The 20,358-nt window shown below is 33.0% G+C and overlaps 2 protein-coding genes across 2 annotated transcripts; both read right to left on the minus strand.

Moving 5' to 3' along the window:
• Window positions 1–486: 486 nt before the first annotated feature.
• On the minus strand, window positions 487–6,332 carry LOC128184692 (uncharacterized). The gene is made up of 3 exons (XM_052854264.1): window positions 4,531–6,332; window positions 3,771–3,869; window positions 487–2,125 (listed from the first exon to the last, which is right to left on the minus strand). Exons 1-3 carry the CDS (start codon window positions 6,095–6,097, stop codon window positions 1,863–1,865), a joined length of 1,929 nt encoding a protein of 642 aa, XP_052710224.1. The 5' UTR covers window positions 6,098–6,332; the 3' UTR covers window positions 487–1,862.
• Window positions 6,333–9,809: 3,477 nt separating this feature from the next.
• Window positions 9,810–18,345, minus strand: LOC128184721 (N-lysine methyltransferase KMT5A-like). The gene is made up of 4 exons (XM_052854299.1): window positions 17,933–18,345; window positions 14,595–14,730; window positions 12,977–13,172; window positions 9,810–10,027 (listed from the first exon to the last, which is right to left on the minus strand). Exons 1-4 carry the CDS (start codon window positions 18,099–18,101, stop codon window positions 9,953–9,955), a joined length of 576 nt encoding a protein of 191 aa, XP_052710259.1. The 5' UTR covers window positions 18,102–18,345; the 3' UTR covers window positions 9,810–9,952.
• Between the last annotated feature and the right edge of the window lie 2,013 nt (window positions 18,346–20,358).

Genomic DNA, 20,358 nt, shown 5'->3' on the forward strand with positions numbered 1-20,358 from the left:
CTGAGGACCCAATACACACGGTACACGTTTGGGGACTTGCACATGAATATAGAATACACAAAGTAAACATTGCAGACTTTAACAAATATTAAGCTTTATATTGAAATTATCAAATATAGACGATTAAAGTCACAATTTACTGAACTTTCAAACGTTTCCAGGGCAATTTTGCACCTTTTTTTCGCCGATCCTACATTCACCACTAAATTATAATTTATAAACTTTTGTTCAGAGTATGAGCTAAAGGCTATTCAAGGTATAAGCTGAAAGTTGCATTATTCTTCTTCCGTAGTTATTATAACAAAAATAAGTATTTTTATGTCATTCAAATCAAAATTTTAATTGTACGCAGCATGATCACAATACCACGTTTTTGCAGCACAATAAATTTCTGAACATTACAGCTCATGTGAGCCTCGTATTAACATATTTACATTTTGATATAATAAATAAATTTCTTACTGCTCTACAACAAATTAACACTAATATAAGTAATCAAAATTTATTGGCAAATATTTTCATACAATTGATAAAATTGCAATTAAAGTTGCAATTATAGTTATCATTTATCATACACTTTCAATCCATTCATGTCAGTTTAAAACTCCACTTAAACATAGGATTTAATGCTGTAAGAAGTTTAAATTTTAAAAAACATCTCCATCCAAATTAATTAACAAATTCTATGTAAAACAATATACTATTTGATCATACACAAATCATTGATAAAATTGTCGTACTTAACAGTTAATTAACATTCTCTGCATATTGATTACAATACTTAAAATCAGCCAATTATTTATTTCCAAATCTCCAAATCATCCCAAACAATCAAATACCTCGTATGTATAGTGCATGTGCATACTAGCTGTAAACGATGCATCATTCATATCATTGTCAACTCTCAACATCCACAATGAAGTAATTCATTTCAACAGTATGAAATATGTCAATATCTACTTCTCCAACATTTCATCAGTGCAATTTGTGAATTTACAAATTCAAATTATTCAGAGTTTACTAATGCTGTCAGTTCACTCCAAAACCGAAATTGTAAAACACTATATATATATATACATGCACATACAACATATTCTCTACATTTTGATTAAAATAACCAATTCTTATATCTATCATTAAAACATTTCAACAAATCTACAATTCTTGTGAATACAGTACACATTCTGTTGTTCATACAACTATCATCAATGCACATCAACAGTACAATTAATTTTTATATAGCAAATCTAGCTCATTAATATAATTTGCAGTATGCAAAGTTACTAAATATTTTCTTAATTTCTAGTACATTATATATTTGTCAAAATCTATTTCCAAACATCAAATCAAATCAATTACCAATTATTGTATAATTCATACAAATACTAACTGTAACCATAGTCATTCATACAACCAACAATGAAGGTAGATATACCGGTACACAATTTGCTCATTAAAACTACATGTCCAGTCACTGTAATATTTATTCCAATCCCTCTGTATTTCAATGACAATGCTAAAATTAATCAAGGTCTATACCCAAAATATCTGAAATTTTTTTTTTTGTCATTTCAAGTTAATGTCAACTAAAAACACAAAACCATATTAGTTTTACAGTTGTATTAATCAATTCCAGCTAAAGTTATCATGGCCCTTATTCCTTAGTTATTTTACAAAGGTGAATGCTCATCACAGCAGCAAACATGACAACAGTATGTATTGGTAAAGCTATACATGGAGTATTTTCTACAAATTCGCTAATCCTCACACTTCTGTGCTTTATACAATATATGAAAATTGATGTCCACAAGCTATAATGAACTTGTAATTACTTCATTATCAAAGCAAATAAAGACAAAAAATCAGCATTTTCTTTGTTTTTTTATAAGGTTGTACACTTGATCTTTCACATTTCTCCAAGTTCTTTTGGAAAGGATTTTATCCTTTTTTAAAACATTCTCGATATCGTTCTTGGCAGGAACTTTGGACATTGCAATAAAATGGGAAAAATGCTTGTTGACTGAATTCATTTCAGATGGATTCCATGGTTTTTTCTGTGTTTTGTGACGTTTGCCTGCAGAATTTTCATCGGTAGATCTGCCATCAGAGGGTGCTTTCCTTTTCCCTAAAATTACGAGTTTTACAATATAAATTGGTTGATGATATGGTTGGAATGTGAAAAATGCAAATAACTAAATAGACATACAGTACCGCAACATTTTTTTTCACAAGATAAATGATAGAATTTACGCACGATAGGACAGGCTTAATGCATGATAGAACAGGATACATGCATGATACAATAGGATTTATACACCAGAGGAAAGGATATACTATGCATGTTCATAATTAACGAATAATCACGATATATGATCTTCACGATTTACCCGAAAATGGCATAATTTGATAAAGAAAATGTAGGAAATAAGAAATATTATGCAGAATTTCATTTTATTAAAAAAGTCAAATTATTACGAGCTGCGTCGTTAGAATAAATTCATTGGAAAAATAAACTAAAATGATGTATGAATTATCTTTATCAATAATCAAAATACAATGCGTGTTCTTTAATAATATATAATCTATCTAAATATTATCATTTTTTTTATTGAATTAAATAAACAAATTAGATGACATGCAAGTTAATGTTTACACAGTAATTCAAAACACTCTCTGCGTACGATTTAATATGTCAGACATACAGTTACATATGTTATCTTGTTCCAAAGAATTTTCGATTGTACACATTATCCTATCATCTCCAAATGTTACTTATGTCTTCTTTTTAAAAATATCTTTCGACTTAAGAATTAACTTCAATACATATAGCTTAATATTGTTAATTTGATGGAATGTTTGATAAAGATTTGCATTATTTGTTCCAATATTATTGTTAACGGAGCGATGAACGACTTATAACTTTAAAATAAAATAGCTTGCTTACGAAAAGGCAGGATACAGCTAACACGATAGGATAAATGGAGAAACTGATAAAATATAACGATAAACCTGATAAGATTACTGTACGTTAGGATAGGAATAATGCACGATAGAACAGTTTACACGCGCGATACAATAGCTAGTATTCATACATTGATAAAGGATTGTAAAATAAATAACTTTGCAGGTACCATAATTTCATATCTCATTCTGGCTAAATATTTTTAGAGAAGTAAAAAGGAATTTGTCATCTGCATCTATCATACATGTATATGTAATATGAAAGATACTAAGTATATAAAAACTTTCTGTATAAATTACATGGTCTTGACATGTACTTGATTTTTGACTGAAAATTCTTCACATTATGAGCAGACAGAAAATATGGTAATGCCAGTGATGAAGTTTATCAACTATATTCATGAGTCGTATTTAAGCTTTGTTTTTGTCTTGTTTTAAGAAAACAAATTAACTAAGAAAATTGGTTTTTTTTTGTAAATCAGAATTTGAAATCTTTCCACTCAATTAGAAACATATTTTCTAACAAATATATTCTTGGGAAAAATGTCAGTATGATAATTAAAATACATCTGTTGGGAACTGTTTTGTTATGGATGGGGGAGATGTAAGAAGTTTTTCAAAGATGCATATTGTTCAGGAAACATTTAGTTTAAAACTATGACCCTGTGTGGACTGAAGCTTGACTGTTAATGTACCCAACATTTAATCTTGAGAACTGCTTTTTTTTTCATGCATCTAGTTTAAAGTAGAATATACCAGAAAAGGAGAATATACCAATAATAAATGTGTACTGAAATAAGGGTACAGACCTTCAGCGCTTTTATTATGAAGACTGTCTTTATCAGTCTGGTAATCCATTTCTCCATCACTCTCATCAGCACAGGACCCGTCAATTTCCTTTACCTCCTCTGGAAAAAATAATCAAAAAACGATAAGAGTAAGTTATGAACATTAATTCTTATATCATATATACAAGAAATTAGAATTCTTACCTTCATTAACTAATAAGAGGCCTACAGGCCTTGACAGTCACCTGAGTACCATATCATTTAGATTAACCTGGCTGAGGGTCTCGTTTTTGCATTTTAAGCTTCATTTTGGAGTCTAAACCCTAATCCAAATTTTAATTTTGGTTAAAAGAAACTTGCAGACTTTAACGGTAAACTTTTATAACATTCAGTTTTGCTAATAATGCACACGTGCAGTTAATTCCTAAATTATGGCAGCAATATGTTACATGTACCCATGTGAATTAATTGACCTAAAAAAAAGTCATTCACTATACGGCCAAATTTATCCCCCCCCCCCACGAAAAAGCCCCAACCCCTGCCCCACTCCCAGTGAATTTCTCAATTTTACAGTACAACAGTCCACAATAAACATACTATACTAAACCAAATCTAAAATCAAATGTTATCAAAAGTCTATAGATCAAACTATCAAACTTGCACAGGAGGAATAAATAATCACCATTGAAATATAACAAATGAGTTCATTTTAATAATCTATTCACAACACTGAATCCTTCCCTGTCTATATGCCTATCATCATTTAAAGAAAACAACTCACCCTGATTATTAAAGAGCATCTCTGTGACATTTTTCCCCTCGTTAATTAGCATCAACATCTTGGAGATCTTTGTTTTTTGAATGATATCCAATGGTTGCCGATAAATTTCTCTGTGGACTCTTATGTCATGGCCAAGGAATTTGGCTAACTGATCCTGACCGTTTTCACTAAGCTCATGGATTTGTGCCATTGTGGCAATGTGTTTTCTGAGGTTTGTATAGGTTATAATGTTTCCATAGCGCAATTCTATTTTCCCACATATTTCATTCAATACGTCACTTGCCCTTAGTGTTCGTGTGGAGGGTGATGGTCTAGCAAATAAATATTTTCCACATACATTTGCATCACTTCTTTTCTGCATTAAGAGATCAATGCATTTAATCATCTCTGGAGTAAGTAATATTGCAACTTTTCTTTCCTGTTTGCCTTTGAGTTCAATTCGAGTCAAAGAACGACAAAGCTCAATTTCCACGTCTGACAAACTTGATTTAAGTTCGTCATCGTAGGGAACACTGTTTTGTGCTTCAATAGCTTGCTTGTAATTGTCTACAGTAATACGCTGCACATCGCCTCCACGCTTCCTGTTAAAGAGAGTTATGTGACATAGCGTCATCTTTGCCAGCTCAATGTAGAAAGCTGAATCATTCGACAATTTCATCAAAAGTTCTTTGATTTTTTCTTTTAGGTAGGAATTAAGCTTGTACACATCCTCGCATAGAGGTAACATTTTTGGCGCATTATACTTTTTCTCACTCAAAGTTTGTCGCGCGCGGGAAGAGATGAGATCGTTCCAATCAGACTCATACAACTGAATAAAGGCTGAACCATTCTCTTGTTTTGTTATATCTGACTCAATAATTCCATCTGATCTATAAATCCTTGCACATCGTTGAAGACTATACCCTATTTTCAGTGCAAGTGAAGGAGTTGCATACATATGTGTATCTTCACTAAATCCAGCAAGGGACTTCACACATGACACAACATTGTTAAATTTCTCAGGACTAAAACAATCCTCAATCTTCTGGATACCCCATTCAGGTGTCTTTTTGGCTTCTCCAATTAGTCTGCCTAGTTCTCTCATTCTGCAGCTGATGTGGTTAGATGTATGTTCCTGGATGTCCTTATTTTCATACAGGCGCTTTCCAAATTTCAGTATGAGTGGATCGCGATATATATACATATAAATGTCATCTTGAGACATGGATAATAAAACATCTTTGTAAAATCCTCCATTAATATGTTCTGGAATAGGTAGTAAAAAACGACCTTCTTTCACTCCTTGATTTTTTTTATCAGTCTGCTTACTAACACATGTCTTAAAATGATCACTCAATGAAGTTTTGGAGTACAAACCCTTGCAACCACTACATGGTATAAATTCACTATGTGCTCTGGTCTTCTGCTCTCTATACTTCGGTATTAATGTTCCAGTTCCATTTTTCAGAACGTTGAAGTTGTGATCCCAGTCTCCTTCATTTCTTATTGTTTTCCAAATTTCTTTTCTTTCGGCACTGTTTTTGGGTAAGGAAAGAGCCTTAGCTACAATAACTTCATTTTTGTGCATTGTTTCCAAGTGTCTAGCCAGTTTTGGGTACAATTTTCCACAAAATTTGCATGCATGTTTTTTGTCCCATTTCTGCTTTCCTTTCTCTGTGTTGGTTTTCTGTACAGTGATAGTTTCCAAAGGGATAGATATTGGCACAACAATACTTCTCTCAGAATCATTACTGTCACTGACATAATCGGGAGGATTGGATGAATCTTTCAAATGTAGCAAGGAATGAACTGCATTGTCATCTGTATCACAAGAACCCCTATCAAAAGGAATTGTATTAATTCAATCTGACAAATAGCAAAACTCATGTTTCTATAAAGTTCACTACTGATGTACTTAAATTTAGCAAATTCATAAAAATATAAGAAATACTAGACATGATCTCATTGCGAGCAACAAATAGGTTTTCTGTTTGATTATGAATTAATGACAGGGTTCAACTAATATGTTGACATTATTTCATTTCTAAAATTTAATAAATCCACCTTAATTGGGCAAAATCATAACAAATACAATAACTTTATTAAAATCCAAAAATCTTAAGAAGGGCTTAACTAAAAGCCCGAATGATTTTATGCATTACTTAACAAAAACTGGAAATTAAAAGGCTTAATATAAAACAATTCATTTTACTACGTACAAATTAACAATTCTTCTGAATCAGATTTGGTACGAGTTACTATATTAATTTTCTCAGACTAATTTTTGGCCCAACACTGCAGAATTAAGATTTCCAAAAAAGGTCATTTTTAAGAGGCAATATCTCTGCAATGTGTTGGAATCACTTCCAGTGACATTCAGAAGTGACGGACAACCTGCCCATAATCAAATTTGGTAAGTTTAAAACATATTTTGATGAAGAAAAAAAATCCAAATTTTTAATTTAAAATTTTTTTAAAACAGTTTTCCAAAAATGCCATTCTAGCAGACCAGAAGTGACGGATGATCAGGGTATTAGCTGAAAATAAGGAATCTACAGTATATTCTTGTTTTTGTACATACCTAGTTTCAAAGATAGATATTGGAACATCAATACTTTTCTCAGAATCATTACTGTCACTGACATAATCGGAAGGATTGGATGAATCTTTTAAATGTAGCAAGGAACAAACTGCATTGTCATCTGTATCACTAGAACCCCTATAAAAAGGAATTGCATTAATTCCATCTGACAAATAGCAAAACTCTGTTTCTAAAAAGTTAAGTACTGGTGTACCGTATTTTCCCGACGATAAGTCGGTATTTTTTTCTCTGAAGCAGAGCACTCGACTTATCGTCTTTATCGACTTGTCAAAGGCTTGAGGTCAGAAAATTGTGAAAATAGTATTAAAAACCTTGGTTTTAATCATCTTGAGCAGGCTGTGTTATCGAAAATTACGTTGTTGAATTCAATGTTCATCTTTAATTATTATCATTTTCACTCATCTGTTAACACTAGAGTACATATTAATAACAGTTATTGAACAATGGTGCATTGTCTTTAATCAATTAAAAGTTTTACCGTTCCGTTTTTATAAACACATTGTCACATGATTCCATATATCACTATAGTGGGAAGATAATATTGCGCAGTAAAATTGAAACCAAACTTGAATGGAAAAAAATATTGCAGTAGGTCCGGGGAATGTTTCAAAGTTTTATTATTTTATTAGTAAAGAGTTGTTAGTGGAAAGTATAAATAAGAAATATTTTATGGTCAAAATCAATTTTAAAATACGTAATCGGCAATTATCAACTCTACTGTTTATACGGTAGACTGATCCCGGTTGTGTTAATAATCTTGCTAAGGCTGACATCTATAGGCCTACGGCAATTTCACTCCCTGTGTACATAAAGAGTACCGTTATAAGAGTGATTATAGTTCATTAATTAATTATTGTCCAATTCTTTATAAAAAATTTAGGAAACGTATGTATGTCGTATATAGTCATTATCAAGTCGTACAAATGATCGATCTATTCTAACAGTGTCTCTGTAAAACAATAGCGTGTAACTGTATTACTGGATACAAAGTAAACAAGTTTCATCAAATCATAGTAATTGCTAAGCTTTCTGCACTTGAAATCCCCCTTTGAAGTCCGACACGAGACAGGTGCATGCCTCTGACACCGGAAATTGTTAAACAAACATTGACCACGCGCCGAGTCAACAGGTGGCTGGTTACGTAATGGCGAATACACTGGCGATGGTCATAGTGGATAATTATTTTAATGCATGGGAATAAAATATTTCTGTCAAAGTAAGTTTAGTTTTGCATAACACGCGATATCGGGAATTGTTTACAATGCAAGCGACTTTGTAGATGTTGTCGGTATTTGAAAATATGATGCATAAGTATAAAGAGTAATTGTCTAAATGTTAATCATTAATAATAATTGGTAGCAATATCGGGGACATAGTGGTATTATACACTGATAATGTTACTGCAGTTTTATACACCATTTTGAAGCGATAAGTTCGACGTGTCGTGTGAATCGACGTATCGCAGGATTTTGTTAAAATTTTGGCTAAAAATGAGCAATTCGACGAGTCGTCCACATCGACGATTTGTCGGGAAAATACGGTACTTTAACCAATAAATTTATAAATATAAATAATATTGAATTTGCTAGAGGTATGTTAATTTTTATAGTGATTACTAAACAACAAATTAAGACTGATGAACCCAATTCTGTATAAAATTCAAATCATTAATTATACTCTTATTTTTATACAATCCTTTATAGACTTTACAGAACCTATTCTTGTAAATAATGATCAGGTAGAAAAAAAAGAATCTGCAAAATTCCATTTTTTAAAGTGTCTACTTACTGATCAGTATCTTCTGAAGGTGAATAATCAGAATCATTGGAATCCGAAAAAGAAAACTCATCATCATCACCAACAAAATCATGGTGTATAAAGCTGTCAAGTTTCTCTGGAAAATCTGTGGCATTCCCAGGTACACGGCTGTCAAGTTCCTCTGGAGGATCAGTGGTATTCCCGGGTACACAGCTGTCAGGTTTCTCTGGAGAATCCGTGGCATTCCAAGGTACACTGCTGTCAGGTTTCTCTGGAAAATCCTTTGCATTCCCAGGTACACAGCTGTCAAGTTTCTCTGGAGAATCTGTGGCATTCACAGGTACATTGCTGTTAAGTTTCTCTGGAGAATATATGGCATTCCAAGGTACACTGCTGTCAGGTTTCTCTGAAGAATCCGTGGCATTCCAAGGTACACTGCTGTCAACTTTTTCTGGAGAATCTTTGGCATTCCCAGGTACACTGCTGTCAAGATTCTCTGGAGGATCTTTGGCATTCCCAGGTACACTGCTGTCAAGTTTCTCTGGAGGATCAGTGTCATTCTCAGGTACACTGCTGTCAAGTTTCTCTGGAGAATATGTGGCATTCTCAGGTACACTGCTGTCAACTTTTTCTGGAGAATCTTTGGCATTCCCAGGAACACTGCTGTCAGGTTTCTCTGGAGAATCTGTGGCATTCTCAGGTACACTGCTGTCAAGTTTCTCTGGAGAATATGTGGCATTCTCAGGTACACTGCTGTCAAGTTTCTCTGGAGAATATGTGGCATTCCCGGGTACACTGCTGTCAGGTTTCTCTGAAGAATCTGTAGCACTTCCAGGTACACAGCTGTCAGGTTTTTCTAGAGAATCTGTGGCATTCCTAGGTACACTGCTGTTAAGTTTTTCTGGTGATTCCGTAGCATTCCGAACTAAAAAATAGAATATATGTATGTCACTTTTGGACAAAAATAAAATTAATTAAGGTTGTCTAACCAATCACGATAAACAGTTTTATAAAAAAGAATGCAACATAATTATAAGATGAGGGCTTTATTTATTTAACTGGCATGGTAAGAAAAAATCAAATTTAATAGCTAATTATGTAAATTAATAAAGAGGACTTATCTAAAATCGACAGGGGTCTTTTTGAGTATCCGAATATCTAAAATCGACAGGGGTCTTTTTGAGTATCCGATTGCAAAGTTGTATAGTGAAAGTTTATTTTGAAGCTGACAAAATATATTTTATTAATATTTCTATTTAAATTTTCACTTAACCAATTGGTCAATGAAGTTCCTAGTTTCACTTGCTTCTAATAAGATTTTACGTGCCCCAAGCAATCGAATAGTTGTGAATATACCGGTAAATCCCTGAAGTCTTTATTCTTCATTACTTTTTCCATTTTTTTCAATGTTACACAATTTATTGTAAATGGACATGTATGTATGACTTCTAATAGCAGCTGTATGCTTGCAATACAACAAAGTGGACAACTGAATCTTTTTTACATGTCTTAATGGTAACTGATTAAACTGACAAAACTTAAAATGAACTGGAGGGATTTATATCAAGGGTGATAATTGGTAACTAGTTAATTACCTGGTACATAACACAGCTTATTCAAGTGCAAGTCCCCATAGCTGTACCGTGTGTATCAGGTCCTCAGTTTAGTGTATACTATATTTATGTGTAAGTCCCCAAAGTTGTACCGTGTGTATTAGGTCCTCAGTTAAGTGTATATTATATTTATGTGTAAGTCCCAAAGTTGTACCGTGTGTATTAGGTCCTCAGTTTAGTGTATACTATATTTATGTGTAAGTCCCCAAAGTTGTACCATGTGTATTAGGTCCTCAGTTTAGTGTATACTATATTTATGTGCCAATCCTCAAGTTTTACCGTGTGTATTAAGTCCTCAGTTTAGTGTATTCTATATTCATTGTGCAAGTCCCCAAAGTTATAATGTTACTCAACATGATGGAAACAATTCAAAATTGAGCAATTGGTTAATCAGATGAAATAAATAAACTCATGCAAATATAATCAAAAGAAAAAAAAAACTCTTCACAATGCTTAAAAACTTTAAATTCAGCAGGATTTAGACTGCTACTGCATATATAGCTTTCAAATTGTCATATACAGTCTAGACTGCCATAGCAACTCTCTGTCTTATGCGACCATATCAAGACCCACATAACATATTTTTCATTGATAAATTATGTCTTGAAACAAGTTATATCTTAATCTATACCAATATCAAAGACAACAAAAATGCTAAACTGGCTAATCTTATAATTGCATGGTTAATCTGATAATTTTTCTCGGGCAAATTGACTATAAGATTAAGTGGAACCCTCGGTATCTAGATTCTCATCTTGATTTGGATTAAATAATGGGGCGGGTGGGTGGATTTATTTTATATTATCTTTTAAAAACTATTATTTTCACCATTCATGTCCTAGAAATTACAACTGCTCTATTCCTGAAATATTTAAATTGTTAATGCTAATATGAGTATACAAACCCATTTGTAATCTTTTAATTTCAACTTAACTGCACATGCAGAAAGACATTTGTATCTTTATTATAAAAACATGACTGGAATCGAACGTTTATCCATGTTAAGCAGCCATTGCAATGTTTGTATGTGCCGAGCTTGATATTTTTTCCCTGAAATACACTGGAGCGGGTCATTTTCAGAGAGGTGGGCGGGGATGAGAATCTAAAAAGTAATTTTATGTGGCCTAATGGCCATGAATTTTAAAATACAGCTAATAATTAAATCCTACTTTTAAGATAAAAGATACCGTACATAATATTTTATCTATTTGAAACAATGTACTAAGTTAATAATGATTAATGTTGGATTGTCACATAAGGCAGTCTAGATTGTATATAGATTGACTTTACTCCAAAGGACAAGTACTGTGAAATCATTAGAATTTGTGGTGGCTAAATATTTGTAGTATTTGTGTGTAGCACTCCCCCACAAATTTACACTCTTGACGAAAACACATTTTGAAAGAGTACCTGGGTAAGTCATCATACTAAAACTGAAAACCGATGCATCTATGAAATTTCATCCCCACAAATGAGCAATAACCCATAGTTCATGAAAATTGGCCCTCACAAATTCAAATAATACCACAGTAGTCTAATGATAACGAGTTACAACCTGTAACAAAACAAATAACAGAATATAATGCACAAAAAATGAAAAACGTTTTAAGGATGTGTATTACATGCACCTCTTTTGGACATCTACAGAAAAAAAATATATGTTGTCATTGGACAGCAAAAAAAGAAGGCCACATGCTATATCTGGTAGTTTTTAGGGCTGGGACGATACTGTACTGAGCCTATTCTGTACATATCACGATACATGAGGTGCGATACGATACATATCACGATACATTGCAATTAAATGAAAACATGAATAAAAGTTTAAAATTTATTCAACCTGCCGATGTATTACCGCATGTCCAAAGTTATTTTGTTATATTCATAATGAGCGTTGCACAATTTACAAATTACTTTAGTCTCGTGTACACTAGTTTTTCATAAACAAGTACTCCAAAAGTTTTCCACACTCCATATTTAGCTTCCTAACAGTTTTGACAACTTTACGAGGTTTTCCGCCATCTTTGTACTTTCATATTAGGCGCGCGGACTAAAAATAGCCGATATATGAAGCTCGGATATTTTTGAAAAATTAAAAAAAGTTCGGTAAGGTATCGTTGTATTAATGGTAAATGTATCGATCCAAATATCGTCAAAATAAATACCGCGATGCACCGGTGCATCGGTGGATCGTCCCATCCCTAGTAGTTTTTGCCTGACTTTATGACGTCAGGCATATCAAAGGTTTAAAAGTTGCCTTCTCAGAAACAGTGCAGACAGTAAGAGCAAGCAATATCAAGATTTTCAAAAAAAAGATTGACAGACAGACTAACTGGGGTAACAACAATAACATTCTTTACAAAGTGTGGGTATAATTATGATTACTTAAAGTGTAAAATACATACAAATTTAAACATCAACATGTGAAAATCTTTCATCGACTATTAAATCACAAAAACTTCCACAATCAACATATATGCAATGGAGTAATTACCTTTCCTCTCCAAGGATAGATGTTGCCTGGGCCATAGTCATATACCAGTTCTGTATTAGAGGATAATGGCCTTAGAGAGAAAAAACAAATGACTGGCTTTTCATCAATCTCCATCACTTTTGGTCTACAATTTGGATGGATATGATCATCATTTAACAGACGTCCAAATGATCCATCTTCTTTTGAAGCATCAACCCTTGATGAAAATAAAATAAGCAACATAAATTTGAACCTTGCATAACTGGTATTGCCACAGTGAAAGATATGAAGACAAAATATCTAAAATTGCAAATCACTTCATAAGTTCTACATATATATGTGTATGTAATAAAATATAAAAACAAGGCTTTATACACGTAAAAGGGTATACTGAAACATTTTTAGAGCTAGATAATCACAGTTCACTAGGGCTGTGTATTGGTAAAGATTTTCTGATACATTACGATACTCGCTAGACTTATTGAAAGCAACGGAGGTTGATGCAAACTATCCATGTAAACACTGAGGAGATCCAAAAAAATACAATAAACCAAGTGGTTTCTCACACAGCCCTCAGATTTTTGCTCTCTCTGGATTTATCATACGTTTTCAGAACATCTCAGTGATTATATGGAGAATTTACGTCACTCAAAAGTAACCTTCCTATTGCTTTCGACAAGTTTGGCAAGTATCTAGTACATTTTGGAACGATGTGTTTATTATGCGACAGACAGATGTAGTTAGACGATAGGGATTATTCATTTGATCATTTTCCCACCTAGATCTCATCAGAAATCGTTGGAGATATTAAAATAGAACTTGTTTAAAAGCATATGTTGAAGTAGTGATGTTCTAATCATTGATTATAATCTAAAATTAGTAGATTATTACCGCATTCTAAGTGCTCGATTATAAAAAGTTTCATTACAATTAATTGGTTGGGTTTTTATTTCCCTCTCGACAAGCGCATATCATATAGCAGAATATTTGAGACCCGAACTATCAATACACCAAAAAGGAGCTGCGGTTTAAAAATGGCTGATATATGTCAGACGTGCGCTATCCCTACCCGTGAAATAAAGCACAATCTCTTGTTTGGACATTTTTTTGTTTCAAGAAATTGAGTGTTGAACCATCTAGCTACTTAAGAACATCTTTTGAATACAGCATTTTTATGGCAAGAAATATTAAATAAATTGAAATATCAAAGGCCTATTAACAAGTCAGTTAATTGTATCTTGTTTCTTTACATTTTTTTAACACTTAACTAAGAAATATGACAAATTTTGATTATTATCGATAATAAGTTAGTTGCAGAGAGTCGATTATTGATTATGAAAATCTCACCGATTCCTATCACTAGCTTGAAGTGAGGACCTCCTATAAATCCAAGACGGCGGGTGTCGTCCTTTTACTTTTCTAATTTACATTGAATATACTTTTTAACATGATTGAGACTGGGGTTTTCAGTGAATTTATCTATTGCAATACATACACCTTAGATTACCAATTTTAATCAATTTTTCCTTCAACAAATATCTAGAAACTCATTCTCCAACAACCAAGCCCTTGTATTCTTAACATAAACAATTAAACATGGTGAACATGATGTACAAATTAAGCAGCAAAAATTTCTTACCAAAAAGGCTTTCCTTTGAATGTAAATTCAAAAATATATGTGTCATCTACATCTGGTTCTTTCTCTAATAACTCTCCTTCATACGGTAATAGGAATTCATTTTGTCCAAATTCTTTCTTTGTAAATACACCTCTTCCTGAAAATAAATAAAGAACTTCCATTAGGGGTTGAAATTTACAAGATATACTTGCTGTATGCAAATTAAAAAATGAAATTGTGCGCTAAAAGAGACATGTGGTTGCCAACTTTTGCGAGTTACAAAATAATGGTCTAGCTTTTCGGATTTTGAGGTTTATGATTATCCATTCAGATTTTAATTCAGAAGCTTACACTCAAGAAACTGTAGATGTAGAAACATTAGTTAGGGTGTTTTGAATTATCCCAGAATTAACCCTGTTAAACACAATCAGTTTTTTTCTTCTATCTTTATCCTAAAACAAAGTCTCAATACAAACCCTAAAATCATTGAATTTCACAATTACAAACAAGTTCAAACTATACTCAGAAATACTAAATAGAATTCAAATGTTGGAATATTGACAGACTGTTTCCATGTACAAATTGTTAGGTTAAGAAATTATTTATACCTTCACAAATTAACAGAATCATGATATCACTGCATTTTTCACAGCCCCTTAGGCATCTGACAAACACTGCATTTTAACAGCCCCTTAGGCATCTGACAAACATTTTATTATTTTATGTAGTAAAATGATCAATTTTAAAATTATATACAAGAATGGGTTCCTCAAATTATACAAAAAAAAAGATTTTATTCCAATGCAACCTAGTTCAAAATCACTTTATTGTATCTAATTGTTAATGATATAAACAATTTTTAGGATTGGTCTAATGTAGGGAAAACATTTTTTCCTTAAATTTAAATTATTTTGCAGAATATTTTTGCTGTACTTAATCATTAGGGCCTATATATTTTTACAAAGTTCCCAAGATAATTTCATTGTTTCCTGACTTTTTTCTAAACATTTTTAGGGTTTCTAGACCCTTGAGATCAACATGGGACCTATCAATATGTAAACCATCAAATTGAATTAAAATATTTTATCCTGCAACTACTTCTTGCATTGACCAAATAAAGGTATTAAACCCAATAAACCAAAGCTATATTCGGTAAATGCCCCAATATAGCCTCATGCATTTAACTAACGTTCAAATACACTATGACATCATTTTTCTTGCTTGGTTTACGCCATGGTGTCATGGTTTCAACTGCAGATAGGCAGCAAAATCTGACGAATTAAGCTTATTTGAGATGCAAAATGTGATATTATGTTACAGGATAAACAAAATACATGATAACGTCTTAAAATATGGGCGATGTTTGGGCTCGGTCCAAAAACATGAAGAACGCCTGGCAAGCTTTCTTTCCCTTGCCCAAATACCATAGATTACTAATTAAATGGAGGAATGAATATCCGCGTAAAATCGCAAGAAGCCCCCTCCGCAGAATTTATAGTCTCGTCATTATTTTCTGAGAGTTGAGAACCATAAAAAATATATATTTATTCGTGCAATTTGATTCAAACCAGCGGGATTGCATGGTCATGATCCATCACTTCTAGTGTTGTCAAATTGGTTGGAAATGATAATTGATTAATCGTTCAATCAGTTGTCTCTTACAAACTGATGATCGGCAAATAATTGAATCCATTACAAATTGTGTTCAATTCATTTAAATGAAACACTAAATAAAAGCTAATAAATAGGATGTATGCTGTATTGTTATCAATGAAAGTGTTACATATCTTATGAGATTAAAAAAACTAGTTTGCAACGGTTTTTATTTCACTAAATATTTAATTATTTTATTTATCTCAATAGGAACTCAAAAATATTGTTAACAATGAGATTTTTAAATACAATTGAAGGTCAAAGGTGATCAGTGCATGCTTTTAACATTAGATTTGTTATCTCTGTCTAAAGATATCCTTGATTCACATTTTGCTTATTTACTTGATATTTGTTAAAACCTCTGGGTTCAAAACTAATGACATTCATTCAACAGTATGAAAAATTTCCAAGTTTTCTCCTTTGAAACACCCCCACTAGCTTATCAGGTTTCAACACACAGCTAAAAAATATGATGTCTATGGGGATTTTGTACTGCAAAGTGACCCGCATGATAATGTTGAAAATTCTGTGAGGTATTTAAAGTGACTTCCGAATGGATGTCAACATTCCCCATTTGGCCCTATAATTATCTTGTTTACCATAACTGACCTTCTTTATATTTCATGCAAGAAGTAACTGGGAGGCCATTATACAATTGCCCCAAAACTTTTAGAAGTTTGAATGCAAAGTCTATGAAAGAAACACAAATTGATGAGTACCCGTAATCTTTACATTGCATTGTTTACAGACACAGTTCAAAGTTGAAAACTATCACTGCTCTAAAAAGCGATTTTGTTTACATGCTGAAAAAAATACACATATATGAAAATTGTATGTCAAAATAACTAAACCAAGCTATTCTGAATAGCTTTATTTATATCTACGTAAGTTTTAGAAGCTATACTGGCGTGCGACCAATTCTCGCCAAGTACCATTTCTCGCCAGTACATTGCGACATCATTTTTCATATACCGGTATTATTTTTTGTTTTGATAAAATGACTTCACACTGTACTTGTGAGAAAAAGTACTCAGCGACAACTGTTCGCACGCCAGTATAGCTAAATCAGGAGATTGTGTTGGAGCTGTATAAGCCATAAGAAATAAGTTTTGTTCCTGTGAATTTTTCTGAGTGACAAATGATATTGTTTCAATTAAATTATCTTGACTATTTTCCCTTTCATCTATTTTAATTGCACCTTTATCACAGGTATGTGTATTTCTATTAAAAACTGTCCAAATGTACTGCATCAATATATTTGGACAAACTATAGATAGATGTGGTATGTTCACAATTTTTATACGTTTTAAATAAATTTCTAAGGCCTATTCCCCCCCCCCCCCTGGAAAATTAAAATTTCTTAAATTTACACAGTAAGATGACCAAATGTATGCCTTGCAACCCTCCGCCCCAACCCCAAGGAAAACTAGGCCTAGCATACAACCGAGAAAAAATCCTGGATCGCACTTGAGCGTTATGCACAAAGATATTTCTTTCATGATTTGCAAGGGGATTTTAAAAAGTATACATTGTGCATTTCTCGGAAAGTTCACTATACAACCCGTCTTAATAAGATTTTCATTTCTAATGTTAAGCAAATCGTTATGGAAGAAAATCACCGAGTGCGAGTACCCCCCCCCCCTTCCACAGCACATCGTATTTCAAGTTTACATCACAAATGTCATCGAAACATGTAATCAACATACCTTTATTCGGAGTTTCTTTAATATAAAAGGCATCCCGGTCAATGATTCTTTGACCATGTTGACCTGGCCTTCCCCGTTCCCTCCGACTTCTTCTCGACATACTTTTCCCCCGCTTCAACAAAATGGCATTTCCGTTTTCTATACACACGCGCATGCGCATTTCGAACATGTGTATCGTCAGAGGTGCGTAAGTGAAGATGGCAACTACAATCCGCACGGTATCTGTGTAATCACATGTCTGATGAAAACCCGAAAATGGGACTAGATACTTTTCGATATTTTTTAGGTTTAGAACATGCTATTTTTTTGATTTAAGCAATAAAAAAATATGGGGACTTAAATCAAGTCCCCAGACTATTTGAGGTCCCCATTTTACGACTTGCGTATCTGAGGCAGGCCCCCAGTTTGGCAGAACCACACACACACACACACACACACACACACACACACACACACACACACACACACACACACACACACACACACACACACACACACACACACACACACACACACACACACACACACACACACACACACACACACACACACACACACACACACACACACACACACACACACACACACACACATGTGTGTGTTGGTTTTACCGATGCTCCGAGGACGCGAGTGTATAAAAACACCTTTACTCCGAGGACGTAAATTTCTCCCGAGGACTTTTTTCGGGTCCTCGGAAAGATTCTGTCCCAATCAACTCAAAATGACGAAATATATCATGTGGTGAAATTTGGTGAAAGTCCTCAGAAGGTCGGTAAAATGTGAATGTGCGTTTCCCGGTCACACAGTTTTATCGGACGCCATAACACACACTTGTTGTTTTTCGATGCGCGCGCATCTCGGCGGCGGAAGTGATGATCAATCAAGATCTCTGGAGGTCGTAGTAAGTATTTACAATATTTTTATATAATATAGATTGTTTTATCAATGGTTTAAGAAGCGAAAGTGATAATTAACAATAGTTAGAATATTCTTATACATGTTTAGTTGTAATTCAAACGCCGGGGTGTTAAGGAAGCATATGGAATCTGAGTTACATGCAATTCCGTGAAATCACAAATCTTAGTTATTATGTACATATTTAAATATCTAAGCAACGAAACGGAGATCAAAAACAAATAAAAAATACTGAAGACAATTTTTTTTTTCCAGAAATTAGTTTGTATTACATGTACGTAGATTTACACATTGATGACGTCATGACTAAAAGTTGAATGTCGTGTGAATTTGATCGAAAAACATTGTAAACATATTCAAAATATAACTAATCTAAGAACTCTAATAAAGTATTGTGGTGTGAATTATTGAGAATTGAACATAAGAATACTTGGGGAGATGTTAGTTTTATCAATCATTCGCTAAAAGGTATGTAAATTTGCTTTTATTTCTCGGCCAGGCTTTCCTCTGTCGTTGTTTACGATATAAAAATCCGACTAGAACAACACTACCCCGTATATATTGAACTTGAAATTTTATACGTATCGTTAGTTTGATCAATGCTTAAATTGAAAATAGCTAGAATCCCATGTTGTGTGTTGTTTTGATGCAATTTGCCGTTTTCCGTGCAAACTATAAAAAGGTTGGGAAGGTTTTTCGAGAACCGGATAAATAACTTTTTAATAAGGAAGAACATAGAATTCTAGCAGGGGTTTTGATTAAACTAAGATGTTTTGCTTTCACTTGTTATGTTTATTTTATTTTTGAAACCGCGGGGTAGTGTTGTTCTATCTCATTTTATGTTAAGGAATATACGTAAGCTATTTATAGTTGTCACGTGATAATGCACCAATGTGGCAGTTATGTACAACCCGATTTTATTGCACTGACATCTATTTTAAAGGATAATACTAAGTGTTTGATCTTATTCAAAATAATTATTAAATTTCACGATTTTGAATATAACAGTCAAAATAAGACGCGAAATTGCCCATATGCTTCCTTAACACCCCCGCGAACGTAAACAAATCCAAATGAAATGTTTTGAAACCTACATACTCTCTATGATTATATTGATCTATAGTTTCATTGTGCTTAGTCTATCGTTTAAAATCTTTTTATCCGGTTCAAATTCTTTATTCGATTAGACTAGTATATACCATACAAAGTATTTCTTTATTTTTTTAATTACAAAACACTAATTCCATAATTTCAGTTACAAAACGAGAGAAAATGTGCTGTTTGAAGGGCATGGTCATTACATTAGCCAAATATTTTCATATTTTGATGTTTAGAATACTTCTTTGAGGAGTTTTCATAGCCAGCAAAAAATTGATTCACTCGTCGGATTATAAAGTGATAGAGAGCTCACAAATCCTAGTTATATAAACATATATCAAGCCATGATTTCGGTTACATATTAAACGCCGAGTTCAAAATGTAATTATTTTTTAAACAAATTCTAATGTATC

Source organism: Crassostrea angulata, chromosome 5 (genome assembly GCF_025612915.1).
Source record: "Crassostrea angulata isolate pt1a10 chromosome 5, ASM2561291v2, whole genome shotgun sequence".
NCBI lineage: Eukaryota > Metazoa > Mollusca > Bivalvia > Ostreida > Ostreidae > Magallana > Magallana angulata.